Here is a 27,816-nt window from a genome sequence, read left to right as displayed (position 1 = left end):
GGGGGGCTGAGAGGAAGCTGTGTGCTGGAGGAACTTTAAGTTGAGCACTGTTTATTTTGACTTTGATATCCCAACACATTTATTTGTTCTAGTTGTGAGGGCAAGAATAGATTTTGGAGACAGAACTCTTTGACTCAGATTTTCCATAGTTTTCGTTCAGATAGGGAACTCCCACCTTGCATAGGGCAAGTTCGGCCTTCAACCATGCTGACATTAAAGTTAACACCTATCTTTTGTTTGAACTTTAAGTCGGTTGTCTGTGTCTTGCTTCATGATGCCTTCACAGTACTAATTTGGTATAGAAACATGGTGGTGCCAGAGGTTTCTCAACTTCCTTTGGAAGGGATTTTAGCAAATGGGCATTGCTTTAGGAGCATTGAGATGAACGGGCCTTAGATAAAGAAGGGTTGGCCCTGGTCAAATGCCTGCATCCGAAGTACATTTAACATCTATGCCATCTCACCCAATGACAAGCATTTTCATCGACAACTAGACTTAACTCAAACATGTCACATTTACTCCTACCTTATTTAACAGCGAATGTACCATCTGTTCTGGCGGATTGCAGAATGTACCCCTGTGAAAATTAGCCATCTGTCTTTTTTAATTATTATTATGGTATTTATTACGCACAGATCTAGCTTCGAGAAACAAAGGAGCGCTTTACAGAGGTCTGCAACAGCACAGATGCATAACAGAGCATTTTTCAGAGGTAACAGAACAGATTTACAGCTGGGGGTAGGATACAGAGGGACACAGAGGAAGGATCCAGCTGTACAGGGTGGTGGGAAGGAGAGGGGAGGATAGCGTCTAGCAAGTCAAGTGGCGCAGGTGGCGATGTGATGTCCTAGGTGTTGGGGAGGAGAGCCTCTTTGAAGAAGTGGGTCTTGAGTTTATTTATTTTGCATTTTTAAAGCGCTCACACAGCCTGCGGGCATCAAGGCGCTTTTACAGGAATTGTTTTTGTTTTAGTTGCGCAATTGTTTTTTTGTCTTAGTTGCATATTTATAACGCACTTAAATACCCACAGGTTTCTAAGCACGGACCCGGGAATCGAACCTGTGTTGCTTCGTGTCGTCTTGCTTCCAAGGCGAGAACATTGCCGTTGAGGTATCCTCCCAGAGTTCCTTTCTGAATTGTATGACCACGGTGGCAAGTCTGATGCTGACAGGGAGAGGGTTCCATAGTCTTGGGGCATAGACAGAGAAGGCTGTTTTCTGGTCCTTTCCTTTTTGCAGAGGCAGACTTTAAGTATGGCTTCTGGTGGTGCACTGCCCACCAGAGATGCTGAGTTTCTTAGCGAGATAGCTGGGTGACTGGATGGCGACTGCCTAACAGACAATGCAGCAAGACTTGAAGGCGATTCGTGGCGTGCAGTGGGAGCCAGTGAAAGTCGATGAGGGCTGGGGTGATGTGGTCATATCTGTGTACGCCCACGATGAGGCTTGAAGAGGATACATGTTGTTCTAACAACCAGAACTAAAGGCACGAAATATAAGGAAAAAAAGACCGATTTAGGAACTGCTACTGCGTTCATCCTTTTATGTGGCCAAAATCGTTTTTTTAATTTTATTCCATGTAAACCTTAAAAATCATGTTTGGGGCACACTTTAGCCCCACCCACAGCTCCACCCTGTAGGACATGCCCCCATTTTTATGACTCCCACTCTGGTGTTGCACCTTTTCAAATTGCCGCCAGTGAGCCACGTGTTGAGTGTAGCAGGCTGAAGGCTTGTCCATCGTCTTGTCCGATTAGTGTCAGGGAGCCCATGCAGTTGCCCTTATTTCAGGTCAGGGATCGAGGAGAACAATAGCAAAGCCCTACTTTAGTTCCCCTGTCGACAAGCACAGGTATGGGAAAACATTTAAGGTCTAGTTTCAAGATATCCAGGCATGTTCACCTGCTTCTGGTGCAGTGTCGAGGGTCCCGGGTATGTGTGCCTGTCCTTTGTCTGGAATCAAGGAGCTTAGGAAACTGCAACTATCTCTGGTTGAGAACCCAAGAGCCCGGCATGTGCACCTTTTACAGGTCTGGTGCATAGTAGCTGAAATAGGTGCCCCTATTTTAAGTCCGGTGTTGAGGATCCCAAATATGTGCGCAAGTCGCTGACTGAGGACTGGATGATTTTGGCAGGGATTGTCTCCTTCTTAAGTCGTTCGTGTGCTGCATAGCGGTGGCACCCTCCGAAGGAGTAGAAATAGTCACCACCTTCTCGCCCTTTGATCCAGAGGACGTCTATGGGGGGCACCTGGTCCGGGTCACTCTAAATATAGAAAAGAAAAAAAGATTACTAAATATACACAAGAGAAGCAATGAAGTATATTCCAGGTCTGTTAACCCTTTAACCCCAGTGTACGTTTCCTTCAAGCAGGGCCGGCCATAGACTTGCAGGCGATCCTTTGGAGAAGTTCCTGGAAGAGCCATCTTGATGTAGAAGCATGCAGCTCCTTACAATGGGTTCCAGCCGTTAGTAAACATTAACAGTCTGAGGCAGTGGTATTCAAACTGTGTGGCGCGGCCCCATGGGGGGCCACGGCCACATCTCTGGGGGGCCGCGAGAGCCCAGCATGAAATGTAAAAAATAAAGGTTTTTTTTTTTTTTAGATTGGAAGAAATGGCAAGGGGCGGCTCACATGGTCGGGCTGAAGCATGACACTGTCTCAGGCACCAATGAAAAAGTGGCCCGCAGTTGTAAATGGATATTCATCGAGAACTGTTTGAATAGTACCCAAGGGGGTGCTGTGTGTTAAAATGTAAGTACATTGTGATATTTATTCAGCAACAATGGTCAAAATGACTAACTGCGTAGGGAAGTAACTCATCAAACTGGCCCACATTGGCCAAAAGGGTGGCCCATTTTGACTGGCCCACTCAAGCATTTCATATTTTTGATACACACATTGCCCTATGATATGATATGATATTTTATTTGTATTGCGCTCGTACAAAGATGTTTCAGAGCGTGACCAGGTAAAGCGAAGGGGTAACAGGCCAGTAGGCCAGTCCGAGCCTGGCAGCTCATCCATAATGGCGAGGGGGTGCCCACCCAGTGGCCCCCTCACCCATTATGGAGGAGCTAAGGAGCCAGCCCAGTGAAACACTGAGCACTCCCTCAGCTGCTTTTTCCAGCTGAGGAAGTGCTCCTGGGCTGGCTGAACTGTCAAAGGGAAACCCTTTTTCCCCTTTGACAGTTCAGTTCATTCCCCAGCCACACATGCTCACTGAGCCATGCAAGGCTGGGGCGTTTTGCTTCGCCAGCACTGCATCGCTCATTGGAAATGCTGGCTGGGCCACTTCATGTCTGTATGTGCGAGTGGGAGCTCCTGCCCCTCTACTCGCACATACAGACAGAGCACCCTGGAACCGTTTTTTTTCCGCACCTACATGTAAGCCAATGCAGAAGGTACGTTTATGTTAATTTATTTTATTGAATCATGTGTGTGAATGCTTGGGTTATGTGTGAGTGTATGGTGATGCGTGCGTGCGTGCATGCGTGCGTGTCCGTTGAGCTGATTTTGGCAAGTGGTGGATAGAGGGGGAAGGAGGGTTGTACAACAAAGGCATTTTAAAAATGCCTAAATGCCTTTGTTGCATTATCTCCCTACCCACCTGCCAAAATCTGCTCTCCTTCTGTGGCGCTGTGGTGCCCAGGGAACAGGGATGGTAATTTTTTTTACAGGATTTCTATCACAGATGTCCAGTCAAAATACCATGCTTTCCCCGTTGGCACACCAGCCCTTGTATACACACATAACCATGTTGATTGTGTTAGGCCTAGTGGGGCCCAGGGGAGAGGGATGGTATATTTTTGCTGGACATCTGTCATAGATGTCCAGTAAAACATGTCATGCCTACCCCCTGGCCCACCACAGAAGCAATTGCAAACTGTTTGGATATTTAGCCATTTTTTTTTAAAGAATGCTCTGCAATGCAACATTTTAACCTATTATTTTATTTTAAAAATTCACGGGGGGAACCTCCCGAACGCCCCTTGATTGGTTCGGCCTCCATCACTGCTCTCGGTCGCTATGGCATTTTTGGGGGGAAATAGTTATGCCCGTCCACTTAAAAAATTCACCAGCCGCCACTGGCTCTCGGACTGTGTTGGGAACGGGATGGGGGAGCCCAGGGACTGTGGTGGGAGTAGGAGGGGCGGGAACCATGAGAAAGTGGTGAGAGCAGGGTGTGTGATGGTGTGGGGAGAGCCCAGGGACTGGGTAGGAGTGGGATGAGGGAGCCCAGCCACTTTGATGGGAGCAGGTGGGGAAGCCCAGGGACTATACTGGGAGTAGGGTGCAGTGACGGTGCGCAATACATATTATTTGTCATTTTTTGGGTGGCCCGGCCTGCCCAAATTTTGCTCAAGGGGGCCCAGGCTAAACATTTTTGAATACCACTGGCCTAGTGGATTTACAATGTGAGGCAACTTCTTTGATTGGCATGCTCGTCACAGTCTCATATACAAAACAATCCAGTGTGCTCGTGTATGGACATCACACATTTTGCAGCTATCTCTATAAAAAAAAAAAGAACACCAACACAGAGGGGCGGGGAAGGGGGGTCCCAAATGTATGGTTTGCACAGGGGGGCCTTGGCATAAAAAGTTTGAAGACCACTGGTCTAAGGTTTCTTTGAACAGGTACATAAAGAATCTGGCCACAGCCACATTGGAAATTTCACAAATATGCATATGGTTGATTATTAATTATGAGCCTGTACACGAGTGTATAAAGGTGCAACCAGGCATCGGAGGGGGAACAAGGGAAGACAAGACAAACGATCTTACTAGGCCTATTGTCATTTAGATCATACAAGTGCGCAACAAGAAGTGCAGGGGAAGGGGTAAAGGGGAAGCACAACCAGAGCAGCAGGGCTCCTAGTTAAGTGCAAGGATGGCTGGCACTACAGGGAGCAACCAAGCCAGGTAGTGCAGGTAAGCCAAGTGGCACTGAAAGGTGGGCCATGCGGCAAGTGCTGGGGGACTGGTCAGGGGTGCGGGGGGGTGGGGCTGGTGCCCTGTAAGACTAAGTGGACACCAAGCAGCCAGTCAGCATACGGAGGAAGGAGCAAGGGTAGATTAGCAGGGGAGAGGGAGCGATAGACAGGACGGGAAAAGTAAGATCTTGAGAAGCTTTAGGAACTTATGGAGATCCGACTCAAGGCGGAGAGAAGCAGGGAGGCCATTCCAGGAGGGAGGCACCTGGAGGAGAGAGAGATCTACCCCCATTCTCTGCTTGGAGAAACGACTGGCCGGCAGAGAGTTAGAGGTAGACAAGTGAACGGCTCTATAAGGAAGGTATTTAGGAAGAGAAAGTTGAAGATAGTGAGGGCCACGGCCCTAGAAAGCCTTGTGGACGATGCAGAGGACCTTGAACTTGATCCTTGCAGTGACAGGTAGCCAGTGGAGGGATTTCAGGGCCAGAGAGATGCGGTCCCTGGATTTGAGGCCAATGAGAAGTCTTGCAGCCCTGGTCCTGTTCTGGATGAGTTGAAGAGGGCGAACAGTAGAGTTAGGCAGATTGAGAAAGAGGCTGTTACAGTCCAGCCTAGGGAGAACCAGAGCTCTGGAGACAGTGAGCTTCCCGGGGAAGGTGAGAAAAGGGAGAATACCTCCGAGGAGGTGCGGCTGGAAATGGGCCTTCTTGGCAAGGTTTGATGTGGGGAGAGAAGGAGAGAGTGGAGTTGAAGATGACCTCAAGGTTTTTTGCCTCACAAGAGGGTGAAGGCCCAAGGAGGGCGGCCAGAGAGAGAGGAAAAGCGGGAGAAAGTGTCCCAATGAGAAGGATCTCAGTCTTACTGGCATTAAGGCAGAGATTGTTAGAAGCACACCATGCCTGAACAGCAGATAGACAGTGATGAGCGAGGAGAAGGAGGAGGCGGCCGAAGGTAGCCTGAAAGAGAGCTGCATGTCATCCACATAACACTGAAAGTTAGAGAAAAAGGTAGAGGTCAGGAGGTCCAAAGGGGCCACACAGACACACCACATGTGGAGAGAGAGGTGGCAGAGAGAAAGGACCCAACCTCCAAGAGGAAGGAGGACAGCCACGCCAGGGCATGATCCACAATGCCTAGGGTCTCAGAGATGGGTAATCAGGATGGTGTGGTTAACCCTGTCAAATGCAGGGGAAAGGTCAAGGAGAATGGAGGACAGAGGGAGAGCTGGAGTCAAGGTTAGAGAGCAGATCTTCACAGGTGTTCAGGAGAGCAGTTTCCATGCCTCTGGCTGCTCTGAAGCCAGACTGATGGTCATGGAGAAAACAAATAGATTCATTGTTGAGGGCTCGCTGGGAGACCGTCAACTTCTCCATGAGTTTGCCCAGGAAAGGGGTGATAGAGATAAGGCGATAGTTTGCCTGAATAGAGAGGTCAGCAGAAGGCTTTTGTTTAGTAGAGGGTGCACAAGGGAGTGCTCGAGAAGAGTGGGGGGAAAAGAACCTGTGGCAAAGGAGGGATTACAGAAATCGGCCAAGGCATGAGCAAGAGAAACAATGTTGTCCTTAATGGTTCTAGAGGAGCAGGGGGTCAGTGTATTAGACTTTCATAGACCGGACTTGTCTAGAAACATCATCAGGTGTTACGGGAGAGAAGGAGGAGAGAAGGAGGGCCTGAGAGAGGGAGAAATAGGAGAGGTGGGGCATGCGGACAATGTGTGCTGGGTTTTAGTGGTGAAATGGGAAGCCAGAGCTGTGCAGATGGCATGGGTGGGTGTAGAGGAGGTAAAACCTGCAGTAGGATTGGTCAGCTCCTTTCAAGATTTTGAAAAGTGTTGCCGTGTTGTTAGAGACCGCAGAGATGCAGGCTTGAATATGGACCGTCATCTTAGAGAAGATGGAGTCTGTATTGCCTTTGGAGCAGGTGGCAGGCCAGTTTGTCCGAGGGTGCACCCGATGCCCCCCGCTTCCGCTCAGCTACTCTGCACTTGGCTTTCAGAGCCGCCAGATCGGAGTAGTCCCAAGAGTTGCACCTGGTGGCAGGCTTCAAGCGGATTCTCATGACAGGGGCAAGGATATCCAGAGTGTTTGAGATAGAAAGGTGAATGTGGGAAAGGGCTGTGTCAGAGTGGGAGTCAGCCACAGGAGTAGGTGGGTGGAGAAAAAGTGGAGGCAAAGGCGGCCACTGACACTGAGGTGGTCACTGACACTGGCTCATAGGTCGAATGCCCACAAAGGAAGGTGGCAGTGCTAGTTGGGGATTTGCCAAGGGGACAGGAAGCTTCAAGTGAGAAGAAAGAGTCAGTCCAGCAGAGAGGAGTAGTAAGAGGATTAGACAGGGGGATGTCTGAAGAGAGCCAACATCCAAGGTGTGTCCGGCTGAGTGTCAGACCAGAGGGTAAAAAGGGAGAGGGAAAGAGTCGCATAGGTTGCAGAAAAGTCCAGAAGAAAGGTCTGGGAGTCCAGGTGGATGTGGAGATCCCCAAAGAGGAGATGCTGGGAGATAGAGGAAAGGAGAGAGGATGTGAGGTCAGCTCATTCAGAGAAGAAGAGGGTGACTTGGCCAGGGGGCCTGTACATAGTGGCCGAGGCCAGAAGAGAGAAAGAGCCTGCAGACCAGGCATTCAAAGAAGGAATAGGTCTGAGTGGGGGTGGTGGAAGCAGGGATCCACTCAGAAAAGATCAGGGCCACTGCGCCTCCGGGCCTGGGCTTGGAGATGCCCATGTTGCCCTCATGGAGGAGTGTGCCAAAATTCATGACAGAGCTGGCCTTGAACCATGTCTCGTTAAGAGCAAGAACATCAAGGGCCTCGAGTTCAAGAAGGTGGCAGATGTCAACGGAGTGTTTGACAGCAGAGCGAGAGTTGAGAGTAGCCATGTGGAACAGGTTGCCAGTTTTGAAAGTCTTCCAGGGAGGGGTACAGGAGTGAGGAGTGCCCATCGGAAGTGGCAGAGGAGCCAGAGAGGTGGAGGACGAGGTGGCTGAGGGGCCAAAGAGGTAGTGGATGGCAAAGGGGCCAGAGAGGTTGAAGAAGGAGGTGGCAGAGGAGCCAGCAAAGTGGTAGGAGTAGCAGGAGAACGAAGGAAGTTGATGAGGAGAGGAGATTGGGGTGAGGGCCCTGCACCATGACGGTGCCATTTAGACAGACATTAATGAGGACTCTGGAGGACAGGAAGGAGGCCAACAGAACCTCCCACTGGGTGCCACGATTAATGGGAGAAGTGGAAGAAGGAGAGAGAAGTGCGACCACATGAAGGGTCCATCGGTTGGGAGAAGGAACGACAAAGAGGATGTCACTGAGAGTCTGTCTGGAGGAAGCACTGACATAGGTGGCAGCGATGGGAAGACATGGATTGGAGGCCAGGGTGTCCTTCTTGAGCTTCTTCCTTACAGTTTTAGTGAGAGGTAGGATAGGAGATAGAGAAGCAGTTAGAGAAGATGGGGGAAATTGAGAGAAGATGGGGGAAATTGAGAGCACCATAGAGGGTGTGATAGAGGACAGGGAAAGGGCAGGAGAGAAGAGAAGGAAGCACTGGACAGGAATCAGGGTGCAAGCACATGCAGGAACTCAAGTAGAGGCAAGAAATGCAGAAGAAATGCACAGAAACCGTGATAGAGGGAAAAACGTTCACCTAGAATTAAAACGTGCAGAGAAACAGTTGCAGGGACACAATAAACAAAGTACGGCCACCCGTGAGATGAGAAGCCGGATATGTGCCTAGTGGCAGTGCAGAATGAGACATGCGTTGAGATGGAAGTAAGCATGATGTAGGGCAGTTTAGTTGGGCAAAGTAATGGCTGCGCCCCCCACCCACACCTGTCTTACCTTGCGTTCGCTGCTGGTGGATGGCTGCGCTACCTGCTCACACTCAGTGTTCCGTCCCCTTTGTCTCCTACATTGCAAAACACTCTGCCATTGGCCTGCGTGGTGTCTGAATTACTTTTCTAAACTGTTTTAGTTACATTTTTTGCCACTGATGCTTTATCTATGGGCCACAATTTCAGGTAGCAAGCTGCTAGCCAGGCAAAAAAGTCACTTCCCTTCAATTCTCCAAAGCACACCACTTCTTAATCCCCTTAGTCAATGATCACTAGCCAATGGCTAGCGACAGGTGCAGATTTTGATATTTACTTGATCTTAACATCGTGCAGTACCACATTTCTGACCAGTGCTCTCCTTAGCTGGTATTAGAATTACCTGCATAGGATGGCAGCATGCGCTGAATTGCATCACTTATGCAATGTATCCCAGATTATATTGATTTATCTTCATATTAATTTACTGGCTCACATCAGCCCAGTCCATTTCAGAATATGCGCCCCTCCCCATGTGTCCCTTAACACCAGCCCTCGCCCCCGCTTTACAGTCTCCTTGGATAGGTTTGCTCTTTACCTTCGGCTTGAAGGACAGAGGCCCCTGTGATAGGAGTCAGAGGTTGAAGGGCCAATGAAGAGATATGACATGATACCCAACAACAGCAACACTCGAGTTCTATGCCAAGGCAGCCAGGTTGCATGTGCATGCTGTCTGGGAGCAGAGGGATGGTAAGATGTGGGAACAGCTGCCAATGTTCCAAAGTTATAAACAAAGACCTCTGATATTATAGGACGGGTCCACAGGAGAAAAAATTACATTTGTAGCTGAAATTGAAAAAATTATATTATCCAGCCCCCCCAATAACGAATACTTGGAACCAGCATGTATGCCTCTAGGGTTTTTAAAGCCCCCTTCCCATTACATACGATGTTGTGCTGCACTCCAGTTAAATGTACCAGGCTGAGTTACTCTCTCCCTTTGCCCCTCTTCCCTTGCACACACTGGAGGAAAAAAATAAAATCGGATAAAGGGATGGCGTGGTATAAACGCTGCTTTATTAAACAATAAGAAAAGAGGCCTCACTTTTCCTATTCTAAAGGGTATTCAATACCTAACTAAGGAAAACTGGGTGCTCATCCTCAGGGTGGTTGTCCAAATGAAAAGGTCCTGTCCTCCGTCCAGAACTACCCAGCTCTAGCCCTACTACCATATACAAAAACAACAAAGACCACCAGGAGAGGACTCCCTTCTCCTGGTTTAAGGGTATCCTGCTTGGTAATTGTATTCAAGGAGTCTTAACTAAGAGTTCATGTTCAGAATACCAGGAAAAGGCCTCCCTCCTCCTAGTCCAATGCTTAAATATCTTGACAGTATATTTGGCAACTGTTGCCCTAGTTTCTGAATCAACTTTTTACTAAGTCTTGTGCTTCTGTTCTGGCTTCTGAGTTAACAAACTGTATGATATAACCAGGAGAATGTCCCCCCCCCCCTCCTACCTTGGTTCACTTGGATGTCTGCAGTGATCCAGATAAGATTTTGAGGTGGGAGTATTTTACGCATGATTTTTCAAATTCGAGCGTAAATGCAATTTCAAGAGAGTAAAAATTAGTTTTCCTCTGCAAGAGAGTAAAACCTATCCAACACATACGTTATGGGTATGAACACATTTTAAAAGGGTGCGTGCTTTATTGTGTTGCTCGCTTAGCTGTCACAGATTTGGTCTTTCAGTTGGAAATTCACCATCATGCATAAGAAGGCTATGCTGCTGACAAAAGAAATGCTACATTGCCATCTAGCGGTGGAAAGTATGTTTTTTTAATGAATAAATCAAAGCGTACACGGTACGCAGTACAAAATTAAATGGTCCGTATTTGCCATATTTACATGCGTAAAAGGGCAAGATATGCACGTTAAATGGTAGGCTGGATGTCTGGAAACAGTTCTTATTAAGCCTTGACCTTCTCTCCAGGCTTGGTATGTAGTGAAAAGATAGTTTTCATTTTCCCGATTGTAAAAAGGATCGTTTTAGAAAGACTGCACAGAACGGTCTTTCTAAAACAAACTGTCACGCCCCTGCCGCACTGGAGTGCACGCAGGTGCCGACATGCGTGGCAGTGCCTGGAAGAGGGGTCGCGGGTGTCCCAGGTGAGTGGCTTTGTGGGCATGTCTGTCTTGTGTGGTGGGGGAGAAGGGGAATGTTTGTGACTGTAACGGGGAGTGAGGGTAAATGTGACAGTGACTGTGTGTTTGTGTGTGTGTGTGTTGGGGGATTGAGGGAGGAATTCTTGGGGTGGAGGGAGGTGAAACCGCCCTACTTCCAAGATATCCTGACTTGTGCGAGAGAGATGTGGGGGGATTGTGGGGTGAGCAGAGGAATGGCTTGACTGGAAGGTTGGGCAGGTACAATGTGGTATTTCTGCTTTTTGAGGGCCACCCAAAATCGGCTCAAATAAATCGGTGTTTTTGGTATGCAACCTTCAAAAAGCGGGAATATCACATAGAACCCCAGGCTTTTTATTTAAAGTTTCCACATCTTCCCGGTATCTGTGGTTCAATGACACTTTGACAAACTTTGGAACAGGTTCGGGGACATGGGAGAGGCACAGGGATTGTGTGGGAAGGGGAAATAAGGGCGTACATGAGGCCTTTACCTAGCCCCCTGAATGTACTCCCAACTCTCTCTAAGACCTGGATCATTCCTCATCTACCATCCTTACTTTATCTGCTTCCTTGTACGTCTCTTATTTCCACTCCCATTTTACCTCTCCCCCTTGAGCACTTTGAAGCAGTCTGAAGGCAGTGTTAAGTGCCAAGGATGAAACCTACATACACAAGGACATAGCGAAAGGTTGAATGATTAAAATAGGAAACCCCATGAGACGGCACACTATCAAGACCCTGCCCAATGCCACCCACCATACACACTCAGAAACCACAGCACCAATTCATGCTCTGCACACAATTTCCACACACGTCTGAGCAGAATGGAAAGCAGCAAGTCAAACCCCCAACTCCATCCATTGCAACCCCACTCAGTCATGAATCCTCTCAAACACTCTGTAGAAACAGGACCAGCTGACCCCTAGACAACCCATAGCAGTGAGCAGGCCACACTGTTAGGTAGCAAGAGGGAGCACTGCGCAACCGATCACAGACAACATCAATCAATAAAGCAAATATTCAGTGGCACATCCAGGAACCTTCAAGGCCTCACATACCAACCACCCATAAAACCATGTGCCTATTGTCTCCCTCAGCTCCTGACAAACTTTCCTATACATCTGCACACCTGCTGATATGAACCGTACGACAGAACACAGGACTTAATCTACACATTCATTGGTGTTGAAAAGGGCGTTTGTTTCCCAATCTCATTTGGGGATACCCACAACTCAAGCCTCCATGTGGTGTTTTCCCCAAATAAACCAAGAGGGAGGATCATAACAAGCCTGAATCCCCACAAGAGCCTTCTTCCTTTGGTAGCATGCAACCAAGCAATGCACTTCTGCAACATTCTGCAGCACACAGGGGTAACGCAACCTGGATATGATACATTGAAGGGTGCTGCATAGGTGACCATTCTAGAACTTTTCGTTTTTTTACTTTGCCTCCCCATTACCAAAGCCCAAAATTCTAAGCCCTACAAGTAATGCAACAAAAGAGTTTTCTTACAGCGCCCTGACATGCACATACCCTTCTTGCGAGCACAAAAAAAAGGTACGCTCATGTGGGTATACTCTGCCCCTCCCCCCACCCCCAAATCTAAACCTATTCCCCACACACCCCATTCCCTCGCCAGATGGAATGTGCAGGAAATACTTTGAAAAGGGATTTCAAAATGGTCGGAAACAAAAATCACACATTTTCATTGTTGCGCTAGACCCTGCTCTTAGTTGTGGCCATTGTTGGATTCTCTCCTGCCGGTGTGCCGATAGAGGACAGAATGCCCGAGACCCCACGTGGAAGGCCGGGGAGATCAATGAAGTCACACACACACACGCGTTGTTGGTTGTGCCCGGAACTGCCCCGGGGCGTGCAGGGGTGGGCCCTTTATGCCACCGCGCTCGTGGGACGTAAGGCGTACATAACATTCCTCCTTTTTTCCAACAAATTGTACTAATACATACTCTATGTAACTGTGTTAACAAAACAGTTTAACTGTACTGTGCACTCTAGTCAAGCACAGTTTTCTTTGTTCTCCCTCCCACCTCCCAGTGTCACTTCACCACTCATAGTCTTAACTTCTCCGGGGCTCTAAGCGCTGTCCTTAAAGCATAATTCCCTCGTCTAGGGGCTGTCTCCGGACCTGTGTCCCCTTGTGGCTCACCTTTCTCACTTGGTGACACCTCGTCTGGTCCATCCAGTGGTTCATCTGCCTTGCGCCTCGAAGCTGGGTCTCCCTCGGGTTGATGATTCTCATCCTCCGGAAGTGACTCCGCTTCTTCGAGAGCTGCTGGTCGCCATCCGTCCACATCTGTAGTGGCACCCTCGAGGCATTCCTGGTGATCATGCAGTGTCCCCGCGCTGCTATCACCATTGTTCCCCGTCTTCGGGTTACAGTCCAGGGAACCATGTCATATTTGTGTCAAGCTTAGTCTTCGTGGGGTTGCGCACCACCAACACCTGGTCCCCGATTTGGTGTTCCGAGTTCCATGCACTTCTCCTAATGCTCATGCGCTCATTTGCAGTTTAGTTTAGTTTAGTTTATTCATTGTATTGCGCACCAGACCCTAGGGTATGAGGGCGCATGAGCAGCAGGGTTATTCAAAGCTTGGTTACAGGTTGCTTATACTTTACATTACATAATTACGGTGTGACAATGAAGGAGCATGTGTACAGTTTGGCAGGAGATAAAGCAGTAAATATATTTAAAGAATTACTAATATATACAAATTTATTACAAATTTACAGATTTACTTAAAGCATGCAATGCGGAGAGCAGCCGTGTGGTGTTGGAGGTGTTAATGGTTCGTGTTCTTTAACCAATGGATGTAGTTGCGTCTAAAGAGTGAGTAAGATTGGGGGGTTCTGAGCGATGGTGGTAAGGAGTTCCAGTGTTGCGGTGCTTTAACGTGGAAGCTGTTGCCACCCATTTTGGTGTGTTTAAACCTGGGGACAGTGAGCAGATTAGCATTGGAGGTTCTGGTGGGTCTGATGGGGGTGTGTTTGCATATTCTGTCTGCCAGATAGCGTGGGGCAGCGTTATTCAGGCATTTGTAGGTGAGTGAGGCTACTTTAAGCAGGATTTTGTCTGTTGTGCTGAGCCAGTTATGGGATTTCCTGATATTGGAAATGTGTTCCCTCCTGGGAATGTTGAGCGCTGCCGTAAGAGCAATGTTTTGTAACGTCTGAATTTTGTTGGTGATTTGCTTGGTGACTGCTATGTAGAGGGCGTTACAATAGTCCAGTTTGGATAATACCAATGCTCTGGCTAGTGTAGTGCAACTCTGGGTGGAGAGGAAGGGTTTGGCTGCTCTTATAAGCTTACATGTGTAGGCCGTGGAGGATGCCATTGAGCTAACCTGTTTGTGGAAGGTTAGGGAGGAGTCGAGGTATATTCCTAGAGTTTTTACTTCTTTGGAAACCTTGATTAGGTTCCCGTCTATGATGAAGTTGGCGTAGTTGTGGTCGAGTTTGGTTAGGTTGGAAGTGGAACCAAGGATGAGGAGTTCAGTTTTGTCATCATTCAGGCATAGACTGTGCGAAGCCATCCATGCCTGGATGATGAGATACACCTTGTTCACCAAGGCCAAATCCTGGTTGTAATCTCCCGTCAGCGGGATGAGGATCTGTGTATCATCTGCGTAGTTAGTGTAGGTGATACCCAGGCCGTCTAGATCATCAAACAGGGGCGTTGTGAACACGTTGTACAGAGTGGGGGAGACACACGAGCCCTGTGGGACTCCACACGTGATGGGGATGGGCTCGGCGGCCGCAGAGGCGGAGAAGACACGCATGGATCTGTTGTTGAGGAATGACTCAATCCAACTGATGGCTTCTTGTGAAAAGTGGGCAGCTGAGTCTAAATGATTACATAGGATTTTATGGTCAACTAGGTCAAACGCCGCGGAGAGGTCTAACAAGAGTAGTAATGCAGTTTTCCAGTTATCTCTAAGGGCGTCTATTTGGGCTTTCAGATCTATCAGGGCGGTTTCAGTTCCATGTTGGGGTCTGAAGCCTGATTGTCTTATTCCTAGAAGGTGGTTTGTTTCAAGATATTTTTGGATTTGTTCGTATGCGGTCTTGTCTAGTATCTTGAGCAGGAATGGGACGGTGGTAATCGGTCTGTAGTTAGTCGGGATGGACGGGTCGAGGGAGGGTTTTTTGAGGAGAGGGAGGACCCAAGACTCTTTGAGGTTACTGGGGACTGTTCCTGAGAGGCATTGATGAGTCTGGTGATGAATGGCAAGATGTCTCTTGCCGCGTCTTTAATGATTTGTGGGGGGCAGAGGTCGCCTTTCCAATTGGAGGGTTTAAGGCCAAGAATGATTGTTTCTACTTCGAGAGTAGAGACTTTGGAAAAGCTGAAGCGAGCAGTTTTGGGTGTGTGGTGTGAGAGTGGAGGGCTTGAGTGGGCGTTGATGGGGTTGGAGAGTGAGTCCTTCTTGTTTTTAATTTTTGTTTGAAGGCCAGTGACTTTGTTGTTTAGTGCATTTTGGACACTGGTGCACCATTGTTTGTTTTTAACGCAAGTATCTGGGATTGTTACCGGGGTTTCCAATTCTTTCAGGATAGTAAATAATTCTTTGGTGCTGGAATTGGATTGTGGGATTCTCTGGTTATAGGATTCTTGTTTGGCCGCTATGATTTCTTTTTTTATAGTTGGCCGTTATTTTGTTAAGCAGTAGTTTGTTATGGTATGTCGGAGACTGTCTCCAGACTTGTTCCAGTTTACGCTTTTCCAATCTAAGGGTTTTGAGATGGCTGGAGAACCATTGGTTGAGGTGCTTTTTTGGTTTGGATTTTCTAAGTTTCAATGGTGCAATGGCATCTAAGGCTATGCGCATGGTGTTGTTATAGCCTTCTACGAGGTCATAGGGATTAGAGTCTTGGAGTTGGCTAAGCGTAGGAAGAATGAGCGGGATCAATTTTTCCACTGTAATATTTTTTTTGCATCTCGTGGGGATCGCTGCGGCTAGTGCCATGTTGGTTATAGGTCTTGAGGCCTCAAGTGAGAAGGAGAGGAGATGGTGGTCAGTCCAGGATTGGGGAGTGTTATTAGTGATCGATATGGCACAGTTGTAGTCTGCAATCCAGTCAAGGGTTCTCCCTTTGTTATGGGTGGGGCTGGTTACTTTTTGTGTGAAGCCTAGTTCAGACAAGGTGTTACTGATGTGAGTGGCTTGATTATCTTTGGGGTCTTTGTAGCCTAAATTGAAGTCTCCTAAGAGGAGGCATTGTGAGGAGTTTTTTAGGTTGTCGGTAAGGATGGCATTGAGGTCTTCCTCGAAAAATCCCAGGGGTCCAGGCGGTCTGTATAGTAAGTGAATGGATATAGTTTGGGAGTTGGCAGTGGGTAGCTTGGCTGTAAGTGATTCACATGATGGGAGGTGTGTAGCGGAGTTAAGTCTGATGTTAAGGTGGGTCTTGGCAATGATGGCCAAACCTCCACCTTTAGCTTCAGTTCTGTCCGCTCGGATGATGGTGTAATCAGTGGGGATGGCTAGCGAAAGGGCTGGGCCTACGGCTGCATGAAGCCAGGACTCTGTTATGGCTAAGAAGTCTAGATCTTCAGCTAAGATGAGATCAGCAATGTCCGTGGCATGGGCAATCATGGAGCGTGCATTGATGAGGGCACCTTTTATTGTAGGGTATTGGTTTTGGCAGGGGCGGGGGTGGTTGCTGTGATGAGCGCTCTGTTAGTTGTAGTGGAGTTGACGGGTTTAAGTTCGGGTTTTTTTAACGTAAGGTTAGCGCAGGTGCTAATGGATGTACGGTTAGTGAGTTTGGATTGTGTGGAGTCTCTGGCTCTAGGCTCATGTATTTTGGGAAGTCTGGATCGTAATCTGGTCAGCCTGTCCGAAAGGCATGGGGGAGAGAGTAGGGTAAGCAGGATTGTGGTGCTAGGCTCTGTGAGGGTGGGTGATGTGGTGCCTAGGCTGGTCAAGTTGATGGGTGAGCTGGGCAGGCATGTGGAATTAATGATGTGGAGAATGATTCTCAGTAGTATAGAGTAAAGGCCCGGGAGGAACATTGTGTGAGGTGGGTAAGATGCAATGTGTGTCCTGTCTAGGGTCAAAATCTGGCAGTGGGCGCGTAAGTGTAGTCAGTGCAGCCTGCCTGGAATAGCATTTAATCCGATTAGCGCATGGTTGCAGATTGGCATCTGATTCAGATACAGGCATGCAAAGTGGCCCTTAGATTTAGAATAGCGCAGATGTGCAGATTAGCAATTACAATCAAAAATAGCAAGCGTTTGAAATTAGCACAGCAGTAGATCGGAGTAGCGCAGGAGTTCAGAGTGACACATAGATTCAGAATAGCGCCTGGATTGGGAATAACACCTAGGTTCAGTGTAGCACTTAGTTCAAAATAACATCTAGATTCAGCCTAGCACCTACATCCAGAATAGCACTTAGATTAAACGTGACATGAGTTTGGAGATTAAGTACAACATTGAGTTTAGAGGCTATGGAAATATGTTGCACGAGGACACATTGGGCTACAGGTCAACAGATCTAGAGGCAATTGGTAAGCAGATCAGCAGAACAAAGGCAGATGGTCACAATGCAGTTAGAAGTGGCAACTAGAATTGCATTAGGGTAACAAAGCAGCAATGAGGCACAGTGCAGTTTTATTAACCACTAAATTCAGAAAATCGATTGGGCAGATCAGCAGAGCAAAGGCAGAGAGTTTTATATATATAAATCAGAGAGTCATAAAGTAGTTAGGGACAGAACATTGTCATAGCATCTAGATTCGAAATGTTGTAATTGGGCTGTGAACCAGTCAAAATAGAGTGTGGTCAGACACGATGAAGGAGGGTTTAAATAGGCACACGCGTGTGACTTTTGAAAGGATTTTGTCTTGCATTTAGGCATGGAGCGCTCAAGCCACCCTGAAGGGCATAGGGTGTCACGGATGGATGATACCTTAGGAGGCTGGTGTTGGGAGGCCAGAGGGTCTGGCAGGTGGCAGGAAACAGACAGGCTCCAGCCTTAGTCTTGAGGGCCTTGGCGAAGCCGGCTTCGCCTGCCGGCGTCCAATGGCAGGAAATGTAGTACAGCTGGCCAATCAGGCAGGGCCAGGAGTGCTGCTGTGTGCCTGGTAAGGCACCACTTGGAATTCGCCTAGAGTGCGGCGGCCATCTTTGAAGGGGGTACCACTTGTACCAAAAGCTATGATCAGGGCAAAAAAGTGCACTTCTCAGTGCAGGGCTGGTGCAGGGCTGCCTGGGCTCTTAGTGGGGCATCAAGGAGCACTTGTATGTATTTGTGCATCGAATTCCGAGCACAAAAATAGCGCAATGTGTCCGCGCTTACCAGATTTCATCATCTGATTCAGGATGGATTCCTGGGCAGGCCCGCTGCTCCTGCAGTGTCGGGGCCTCGTGGAATGAGCTCCAGCTCCTCGTTCGGCTTCCTCAACAGTTAATCTCTTATGTTGAGTGCGAGTGCTGTCATAGGTGTCAGTGCCCCTGCTTGGGTGGTGTGGAATGGATGAGTTTATTATTGATCCATACATGATGTCCGCCGGTGGTACCCCCGTGGAGCTGTGGGGCGTCACCCGATAATTCCGTAGGAATCGGTACAGATCTACTCTCCAGGGGCTGGAGTATGCCCTAGATAGGCGTAGCACTTTGTTGATGGTTCGCATGAACCTCTCTACATCGCTATTGGCTTTTGGCCATCTTGACGTGATGTGGTGGTATTGGATGTTCAGATCATCCAGGTATTTCTTGATCTCCGTACCCTGGAATGGCGGTCCGTTATCGCTTTTAATGTGTCGTGGCAGGCCATGGGTGGCGAACATCTTTGAGGGCCGGTATCATTTCCGCTGCTGTGGATGACAATCTCCACCTCCAGGTATCTTGAATGGTCATCAATGGCTACTAATCAGTATGTTCCTTCCTGAACTGTGCAAAAGTCGATGTTAATTGCATCCCATCTTGAGGTCCCCCGCTCTGCCGACTGTATGGGTTTGGGGCTCGGCAGTGCACTTGCTATCTGGCAGGGGAGGCAGGCTGTTATGAGTTGTTGCACCTTGGTGTTGATGTGTGGGAACCACACTCTGTGTCAAATTCTGGCTTTGGTCCAGACCATCCCTTGGTGGCCTTCGTGGGCCAACACTATGATTCGGTCTTGTAGACTGGTGGGGATTACGATCCGTGCCCCTCTCAGGATGAGTCCTTCACTGGTGACTGACAGGTCTTTTATCAGGAACATATCCGTGAGGAAGTCTCTTGCTTCGGGTGTGTGGTTGTGCACATTTCGGAGGAAAGATTTCCATTCGCCCGATATGATATCGTCTTTGACTAGGTCACAGCAGGGGTCGGTTTGGGTGGCTCCTACGATGTTCTCGATGTTGACCGCTTTGGGTTTCATAGTGTGCTTGACCTGGCATGTGCGCTCCTCGGTTTCTTCTGCCACATTCACTTCCCCTGCGGTGGCTGCCCTTGGGTGCCTGGATAGAAAGTCTGCAGGGTTGCTGGTTGGTAGGTTAACTCAAACTCTTATTGCTGTAGGTGTAGCAGCCATTTTCCTATCCTGGCCAGGGGGGGTGTGAGGAAGATCCCGTGAATATGGGTATGAGGGGCTTGTGGTCCGTTTAGGCCCTGAACTTCCGTCCATAGAGATAAGGTGGAAATGTTTCCATCCCCATAACACAGCGATGGCTTCTTTCTCAATGTGTGAGTAACATTGTTCGGTTGGGGTCCGGGTGCGGGAGGCGTAGGCGATTAGCGTTGTCTCTCCTGTCCGAGCAACCTGAACGAGGATGGCTCCGAGGCCGACGGGGCTGGAGTCGACATATAGTTCTGTTGACAGTGTGGGCTCATAGTAGGCCATTGTTGTCTCGGCCGAGAGGGATGTTTTGATCCGCTCCAATGCCTCCTGGCAGTCGGGGCTCCAAGCCCATTATGTGTTGGATTTTGTGAGTTCTCCGAGCGGTTCAGACATTGTTGCCAGGTTGGGGATAAACCTCTGCAGTATGTTGCCATTCCCAAGAAGCTGCATACCTCTGTAGGTGTCGTTGGGGGATAAGCTTCCTTGATGTACGCAATTTTTTGTGGGTCAGCTGACACCCCGGCACTCTTAAACATGTACCCAAAAAAAAGTGATCTCTTCCTTCAAGAATGTGCACTTTTCCCGGTGGATGGTTAGGTCTGCGGCATCCAGCCTGCTGAGCACCATTTTGAGGCGACGCATGTGCTCATGTCTGTTGCTGGCGTGGATAAGGATGTAATCGCTTACATTCAGCACTCCTGGTATGCCCTCACCTCTCGGATGGCCTGCTGGAAAACTTCTGCCGATGAGGAGATGCCGAAACAATCTTTTGTATGGAAAAGGTTGTGATATATCTGGAGTCACGATGCAGTTTCAATTGATGGTATCCAGCGTGGAGGTCAATTTTAGAAAATACCTTCAACACCCTGAGGTCCGTGATAATTAGATCGAGTATGGGGGTGAGGTGTATTTCTCACTTGATAGCTGCATTTGGAAGGCACGTGTCGATGCAGATCCTCACCTTTCCCAGTTGCTTCGGCTTCCATGTCACCACCATAGGTGATACCCACAGTGTCAGCCCAGTTACTTCCTCTATGATTCCCGACTTCTCAAGTTCTCGCAGTCCTTTCTCCACTTGGTCCCTCATGTGAAATGGGGTTCTTCTGTGTCGTACCGCTCGGGGCTGTACTGAATTGTCAATGTGGAGCTTTATAAGTTTTCCTTTCAAACAACCGATGCCTTTGAGGAGGCTTGAGTACTTCCCGAGAAGGGTGGCGATGTCTGTGGGGTCTGTAACATCACAGATTAAATGGATTAGTCCCAGGTCTTCTGCTGCAACTCCACTTAGTATGCATTCGATACCTGCGTTGACGATGTATACCTTTGACTGTATGACTCGGTCACCTCTGCTGAGCTTTGTTCTGAATTGTCCCTCCACTGGTAGTGGGGTCTTGCAACTGTATGCAAATAACAGTGTGTCCGTTGGTTTTAGGCCAGGGTGGGGGCGTAGTTTCTGGAACATTGTCGACGGCAAGATGTTTACTGATGCCGCAGTGTCGATTGTCATTTGTTTCTCTTGGCCCTGTATGGTCACTAGGCATCTTCATTTCCTCTTTGCCGACTCCACGCCTCTGTGTTCAAGCACTGAGACTCGGTAGACTTTTCTCCCCCTTCTCATTGGTCCACTTTCCGCCTCTTTCATTATGTCACCGTCATCACCGCCTGCTTCGTCAGTTGATGGAGTTGGCAGCTTCAACGCGGCAGGCGTTGGCTTATTTTTTTGGGGGGGATTCCTTTGTCCTGTTGTCATTGGGGGGCATTGTGGTTGCCCTGTCGATCTACAGACTCTCGCGTAGTGGTCCTTCCGGCCACACGCTCCGCACGTGGTGACTTGTGCTGGGCAATTTTTTCTTCCATGCCTCACGCCTACGCACCATCCACATTCTGTAGGCCCTGGAATCCTTGACTGCCACCGGGTGAGCAGTTTGTCTTTTTGATGTCTTCTCTCGGCTGTTGGCGGTTGGCGGTTTGTCGCCGTCATCGGCATTAGTTGGAGCTTCTGCAGTGTGGTGCTCATGTGTGCCACCCTCGCGTGCGACAATTCTCTTTGGCGCCCAAATTCGAGGATCCTGACTAGGGAAATACCCTTCTCGCTCAGCACCATTCTGCGTAGTTTCTCAGAGTGCATACCATTGATGACTTGGCGTCTTATCTCCTTCTCGACGTTGTCGAATTCACACGAGAGTGCGAGTTTTCTGAGTCTCGTGTGGTAAGCATCGAGTGTTTCTTCCTCTATCTGAATGGGGGTGCAGAAGATGAACGTCTCATAGTCCGGGTTCAGTTGTGGCATAAAATGGGCTGTGAGAGCGTCTTTGGCCAGTTGGTAAATGTCTGAACCATTTCTGATTACCAGAGAGTTGAAGATCTGCAGGACGTCGTCACCCACATTGAGTAGAAGGTGTGACCTCATCTTCCTGGGCGTTGGGATGTCTTTGCAGTCCATCGCCATTTCGAACTTCTGGATCCACAATAGCCAGCGGGGCACACTGACGATGGGTCGGTGTAAGGGTCGATTGGTCCCAACGCCATTGGTGTGCCCCCTTGTGGTCGAGGGGATGGTGTTGTGGGTGATAGTGATGCTGCAATTCTCGATGGCGTGCCGGGTCTGGGTGTGGACAGGCCAGTCGCCATGTTGTTCCAGTGATGCGGGTCCTACAGTTGATGTGCGTGAGTGGTGAATGCTTCTCACCTTTGTGATCCTTTTGTCAATGAGGTGTCAAGGTACCCTGTGGCACTCCTCAGTTTCATGCGAAGCAGTGTCGCCTCCTGTGCTGCTAGGCCTGATGATAGCTCTCTGGGCAGGCCTCAGGTTCACAGCAGTCCAGACCGTGTACTGTTTGGCAGTTTCTGGATGTCTGGACATCTTGTGAGGAGATGGAGAAGTGGATTGCAGGAGAAAAGAGAAGGAAAAAGAAAAATTCCAAAAATGTGCCCATGTCAAGGGCTTGCAGGCCGAGCAGTAGCTTGCACACGTGATGCTTTGTTGGTTCATCCCTCGTCACCAGTGTTGGATTGTCTCCTGCCGTTGCGCCGGCGCAGGAGAGGATGCCTGAGAGCAATGAAGTCACACACACGCGCGCGCGCGCTGCTGGTTGTGGTCGGAACTGCCCCGCTCGTGCCGGGCAGGCCCTTTATTTATCCGCACCTTATGCCACCACGCTCGCGGGACGTAAGGCGTATATAACAGCCGTCAGACTGCAGGACCTCTCAGCTTCTGGCAGTTTGATCTTAATAAGGTTTTTTGACATATGCATACTTGCCATCCAGAACGTCTCCTCTTTCACAATCAATAGCTTTCCCTGCCGGTGCTATGCCCCGTAAGACTAGACTAGTTTCTATTAGAGGCAGTGGCTCTCGCCGGATCCGAGATCTGGGATCAGATATGCAGCCGGATCTCGGGATCCAGCTTGCCTCTGCCTCAGCATACAGCCAAAAGTGCTTCCCGCGCTACGGTATGGACTGGGAGGGCACTTCTGGCTCCGCCCCACCTACTGATGTCACAGCAGGAGCTAAGGCAGTCCCTCAAAGCCCCCGGGTTCGCTGAGGGTCAAAGATCGTGTAACAGGTGAAAACGCACTGTGTGCACAGACCAGAATCCCATTTGGAAAACGCAATGATCACCGAGCCTACAGCTTTGCGCGCTAGGTGATCATTGCCTTACCCAAATGAATTCTGGTATTTGTAGTTTAGGTGATGTCAAAATACATTCCGACAAGGACGGTAGATGCTCTGCTCAGAAAGAGGGCTTGAAAAGTACACAAACCATTTTAAAGGTATGTACACAAATATATAAATCCTTATATTTATATATTTGTGCGCATATTTTAGTGTGGTTTGTGTACTTTTCAAGCCATGAAAGAAACTGCGCCATTTTTAAACTATAATTTAGAACATTTCCTTTCATTGGAGGTCAACTGCCAGCTCTGCCCCCTCAGAACACTGCTCCCTTCCTCTAAACTTCGCCCCACCCCAGCCCTTGTGGGATCCCGCTTCAAATATTTTCCTTTTCCACCACTGAGTAGAGGACAATACAAAGCAACGGATCTAACCCAAGTGACTTTCACGTCACGCTTTGGGCAGCGAGCGCCATGCGCCGCTTCTTGCCAGGGATACATGCGTGATCAAGAATGTGCAAACAGGGGATCGCTGCCGGACCCCTGCACACACTTAGCATCCTCCCTCCAGTCGAAGGACAGAATGTGCTGCCCCTTTTAATGTGTAGAACTTTGGAGATTGTAGTAATTCTGCACCAATATCTTCCTGTGGGTCTACAGTGGTGGAGGCAGCAGCTCCCGAGGGGGCACCAGGATTCTAAATGATTCACACAAAATCCAGGCTGCTAAACACGATTAGCCGAGGGGCTTTTCCCCCAAATTGGCATAAGCGACCTCTCGCAGCAAGGAGCCCAAAATGATGTAGGGGACTCAGGGTGGTTTCTCCCTTTGAGAAAATGTTTTAAATAAGGGGTTACAATTAACAAATGAGACATTTTAGTGCACAATGAGAAAGGGGGGCGGGTGGGAAATCCATACAATTTACAATTGGTTCCCTAGGGTAACTCATGAAAAAACACAGTATATGCCATGTCCCCACAGTAGACGGGAGCATTTCAGAACATTTTCAGGAGTCTGCGGCCACAGTGTAAATGACTGTTTTCACTGTAAATGACTTGCATGAGGCTGTGGCCACAATCTATCCATGTCAATCGCGGATAGTGTCAATTACTTCCATGATTCAACCTATTGCCGCCCTTTATCTAGGCCAATAATGGCAACTTTAAATTACTTACATAAAGTCATCCGCATTTATGTTCCCCATCCCCGGGCCCTCTGCCCCACCATACAAACAACAACGCAGATAACCACACACACGCACACAAAGACACATAACACACACATTCTACATTCACCATGCACAGACCCAAAACTCGTGTGCAAGCACACACATTACATTCAAACGCTCGTACAGTACACACACACACACACCTTACACAACCTGGCTGCTTGACAACCTGGGAGACAGCAGGTATTGCACACTCTTGGTGCATGCACACTTTTAAAAATGAATAAATAAAAAAAATGGAAAAACAAAACAGTGGGGTCAGGGTCGCACAAGAGGGGTAAGTGGGGACAAACTGCCTCAGGCCTCGCGGGGGTCTCTATTGACAACCCCTGCCTGCAGAGTGCATTTGGTAACACCTACTACTGAACGTAGCAATGCTTTACCCAAGATACTTCCAAAGAGAAGTGTTAACTCGCTGGTGCTATTGGGCTAATGTCCACTCCCTCGGCCATTAACACCTCATCACCCTCCAGCAGCAAGTGCTGGCTACAAAAGAAGCGCGTGTGCAGCTCCCATTGCAACCCTTTCTCGTTCAGGTCATGCACACAGACATCACCCCCCTGCCACCTGGACTCTGTGCAGCTTTCTTTGATGGCTCGCTTCGTTCATGATCCCTGTCCGCCCCCACGCCCTCCCCCAACCCACCAACCCAAGCTGTGCGGCGGCACCATCATTTCATTGCCAATGTATTCATAGACCTGCCTCATTTAGCTACAGACATGCCAGTATAAAATAAGACTCACATATATCTCAAGGAAGCAAAGAAAAACAAGTATATGATTTTTATATAGGCATGTATGAAGTTGAATAAGAGTCACAGAACTCACACATTAGCAACACTAATTTAAGACTATCACATTACTCTGAGCCTATGTTTGGAGTTATTGATACTAATCCATTACTTATATAGCGCTTTCGCAAATGCGCTTCACATATGAAATTACTATTACCCGACAACAGAAATGAGTACCCATTTGTCAACCTCAGAAGGATAAAAGGTTGAGTAGACCTTGCTAGGATTCACCAGTGACCTGCAGATCATACATAGATCCAAGCAGTGAGCACGCAAGAAGCTTTCTTACCAGCGCTTTCTCAATCAATAAAATAAAATAAATAAAGCCAACTATTATACCTGGATAGAGGAAAACTTAGGCCACAGTGACATCAAAAGGTAAGAGTACTTTTGCACAAAATGATTGGCCTCAAAAACATAAGAAAATAAGTTTATTCTAAATAAGGTCTGAGGCATCCATTCTGCCTGGCCCACATAGACCAACACTACTCTTCCACTGTACCTCTACGAATACAGCAAATCATTAGAAAAACGAAAACACACATAATATAAGGAAGCTTCTGGCAGGGGATATTGTGAAGGGTATATCATACTGCAGTTCACAGCAGCAATGTGCACAGAATGCATCTGACCAGAGTGTATAAGGTGGGCTCATGGTTTATGACCCTAGACACTAGTGGAAGAGGACATGTGTTCGGCAACTATGGCACGATCTTCAGTACTATCAGTCTCCAGATTTACCTTTCAAATGTCTTTGATAAAAAGTGCAATGGACCAACAGCAATATTTTAGCTTAGCCCAGCTGCATTTAGAGGGCCTCATCAAATTATCTATGCCCAGTTAAGTGGGGTGCTAAATCGTAGGGGGGGGGCTTGTTAGGGGGTATGGCCTAAGTACAGGTGTACTTCCATAACCCCTAACGAGAGTGCCCACCTAAATGGGGGGCCGAGGGGGCTGGTTAAAACAAGGGGGCTGGGGTGCACAACTCCTAACGAGAGCCCCCACCCAAAGTGGGGGCCAAGGGGGCACTGACATTACCTTTGGTGCGCCCAGCCCCTCCTTTTAAACAAAAGGAGGATCAGGGCGCAACAAAGGTGTGACACCAGTGCCTCCCAGCTCTCACATACAGCAGGCAGCCCTTTCAGTCAAGGAGCTGCGTGGTTGAAGGGAACCCTTTAACTAGGCAGCTCCTTGAGTGAGAGGGCTGCCTGCTGCGTGTCTCTGTACTCGAGACAGGAGGAGTGCTGGAAGGCCCGCTTGCCTCGGAGTGAGGAGCCTTCAGGCACATGAAAGCCCTTTAATCCGTTGGTTAAAGGGCTTTCATGCTGCCTGATGACTCTTTACTCAAAAACAATAGGAGAGCCAGGCCCTACAGCCCTCCTCCTATTTCTGAGGACAGTCATCAGGCAGCCCATGTAGCCAAAGCCATGGTTAGACGGGCTGTCTGCAGGTGTCTGTACTTCGGTGTAGAACATAAAACTAGACAGCCTGTGTAACCGTGCAGTGCTTCTGCTACACGGGCTGCCTGAGGTGTGGGGGTGACGGGCTAGTCAGGGGTGGGTCCTGGCTCACGAGCTCTTTCTGGAGGCTACCAGGGCTTGGCCGCTGTGCACCTGAAGCCCTGTATATGTCACCCACACAATCTCAAATGGAGAATGTTTGGGTCCCCTGTTCGCGGTGCTGCTGGTGCAGCAAAAGCAGCGCAAAAAGTAGGAGGCCTCATATTTTTTGCCTCGAGACTCACCATACCGTGTGACAGCCCTGAGAGGTGTACATAGATCGCTTACCTGTAAAGTTCCCATCAGGCTCTGCACTTTAGGCTTATCCAGGATGGACGGGATGGGTCTGATAAGGACGCTCATAGGAATGTTATGCACTGCATCTATATTACCAGAGTGGACGCTGCGGTCTTTTTGCACCGCTCTCATCGAATTGGTGTCTGCCATGGCTACTCCTCTGTCTGCAGCAGACAGCCTCCTGAGCCCCAGTGCCAGGCGGTCTCTGACGCCTGCACTATAGAAATACCTTAATTGCAATGCCAGCCTATCCCCGGACACCCCAGACGGGTCAGAGTTGGGGCCACAATGTCAGACTGTCCCCGAGCCTATGCCGCAGAAAAGTGACACTCTCAGCCTCCGTCTAGGTGATGTCCTCACGCAGACACCGCCCCTCTAGCGCCACTATGCAAGTAACACCGACCGGCTTCACTTCAATAAACTACTCCCAACAATCGCCCACAACCAACTTCCGCAAACTATCGCAAAGATGTAAAGGAGGAGCCCTTCATGAACATAGAAGAAAGACTCGCCAGGAAACTGCGCTCTCTCTACGGGTCATGATTCATTCACTGCGTTATGGCTTAATTTCCTTACGAAGTGGGAAAGTGCTGCGTACTCAAGCCTAGACGGGACCCGATTACTCAAACGCGCATTCTTGGACATTCGGATAATACAAATTGTGCCTTTAGTGTTTACAATTCTAATGAAAAAAGCACATTTTTATTTTTTATTTTTATAAGTTAAGGTTCCGTTATTGATATCCTTAAACAATGCTTAGGGTTTAGTATACTGACAATGGAAGACACAATATACCGTGAATGGGACTACTTGATTATTAACCTTTATAACATTTCAATTAGCTCTGTTCCAAGATGGAGTCCTTGTTGCCGATATAAATATGCTTTAAACTAAGTAAGATCTCATTGACT

At 48.6% G+C, this 27,816-nt stretch overlaps 1 protein-coding gene across 1 annotated transcript; it reads right to left on the bottom strand.

Annotated features, from left to right (window-relative positions):
• Positions 1 to 599: 599 nt before the first annotated feature.
• SRXN1 (sulfiredoxin 1) lies at positions 600 to 27,383 on the bottom strand. Its single transcript, XM_069650945.1, has 2 exons — positions 26,897 to 27,383; positions 600 to 2,264 (listed from the first exon to the last, which is right to left on the bottom strand). Exons 1-2 carry the CDS (start codon positions 27,053 to 27,055, stop codon positions 2,061 to 2,063), a joined length of 363 nt encoding a protein of 120 aa, XP_069507046.1. The 5' UTR covers positions 27,056 to 27,383; the 3' UTR covers positions 600 to 2,060.
• Between the last annotated feature and the right edge of the window lie 433 nt (positions 27,384 to 27,816).

The sequence above is a fragment of the Ambystoma mexicanum genome, chromosome 3p, assembly GCF_040938575.1.
Source record: "Ambystoma mexicanum isolate Mex_15411 chromosome 3p, UKY_AmexF1_1, whole genome shotgun sequence".
Classification (NCBI taxonomy): Eukaryota; Metazoa; Chordata; class Amphibia; order Caudata; family Ambystomatidae; genus Ambystoma; species Ambystoma mexicanum.
The sequence above is the reverse complement of the archived record's forward strand: the minus strand, read 5'-3'. Positions and strand labels throughout refer to the sequence as shown.

Coding starts and splice junctions, on each gene's coding strand:
- SRXN1 (XM_069650945.1), bottom strand. CDS start 27,055: ATGGCAGACACCAATTCGATGAGAGCGGTGCAAAAAGACCGCAGCGTC. Junction 2,265..26,896: donor GCCTGATGGGAACTTTACAG/GTAAGCGATCTA, acceptor TTCTATATTTAG/AGTGACCCGGACCAGGTGCC.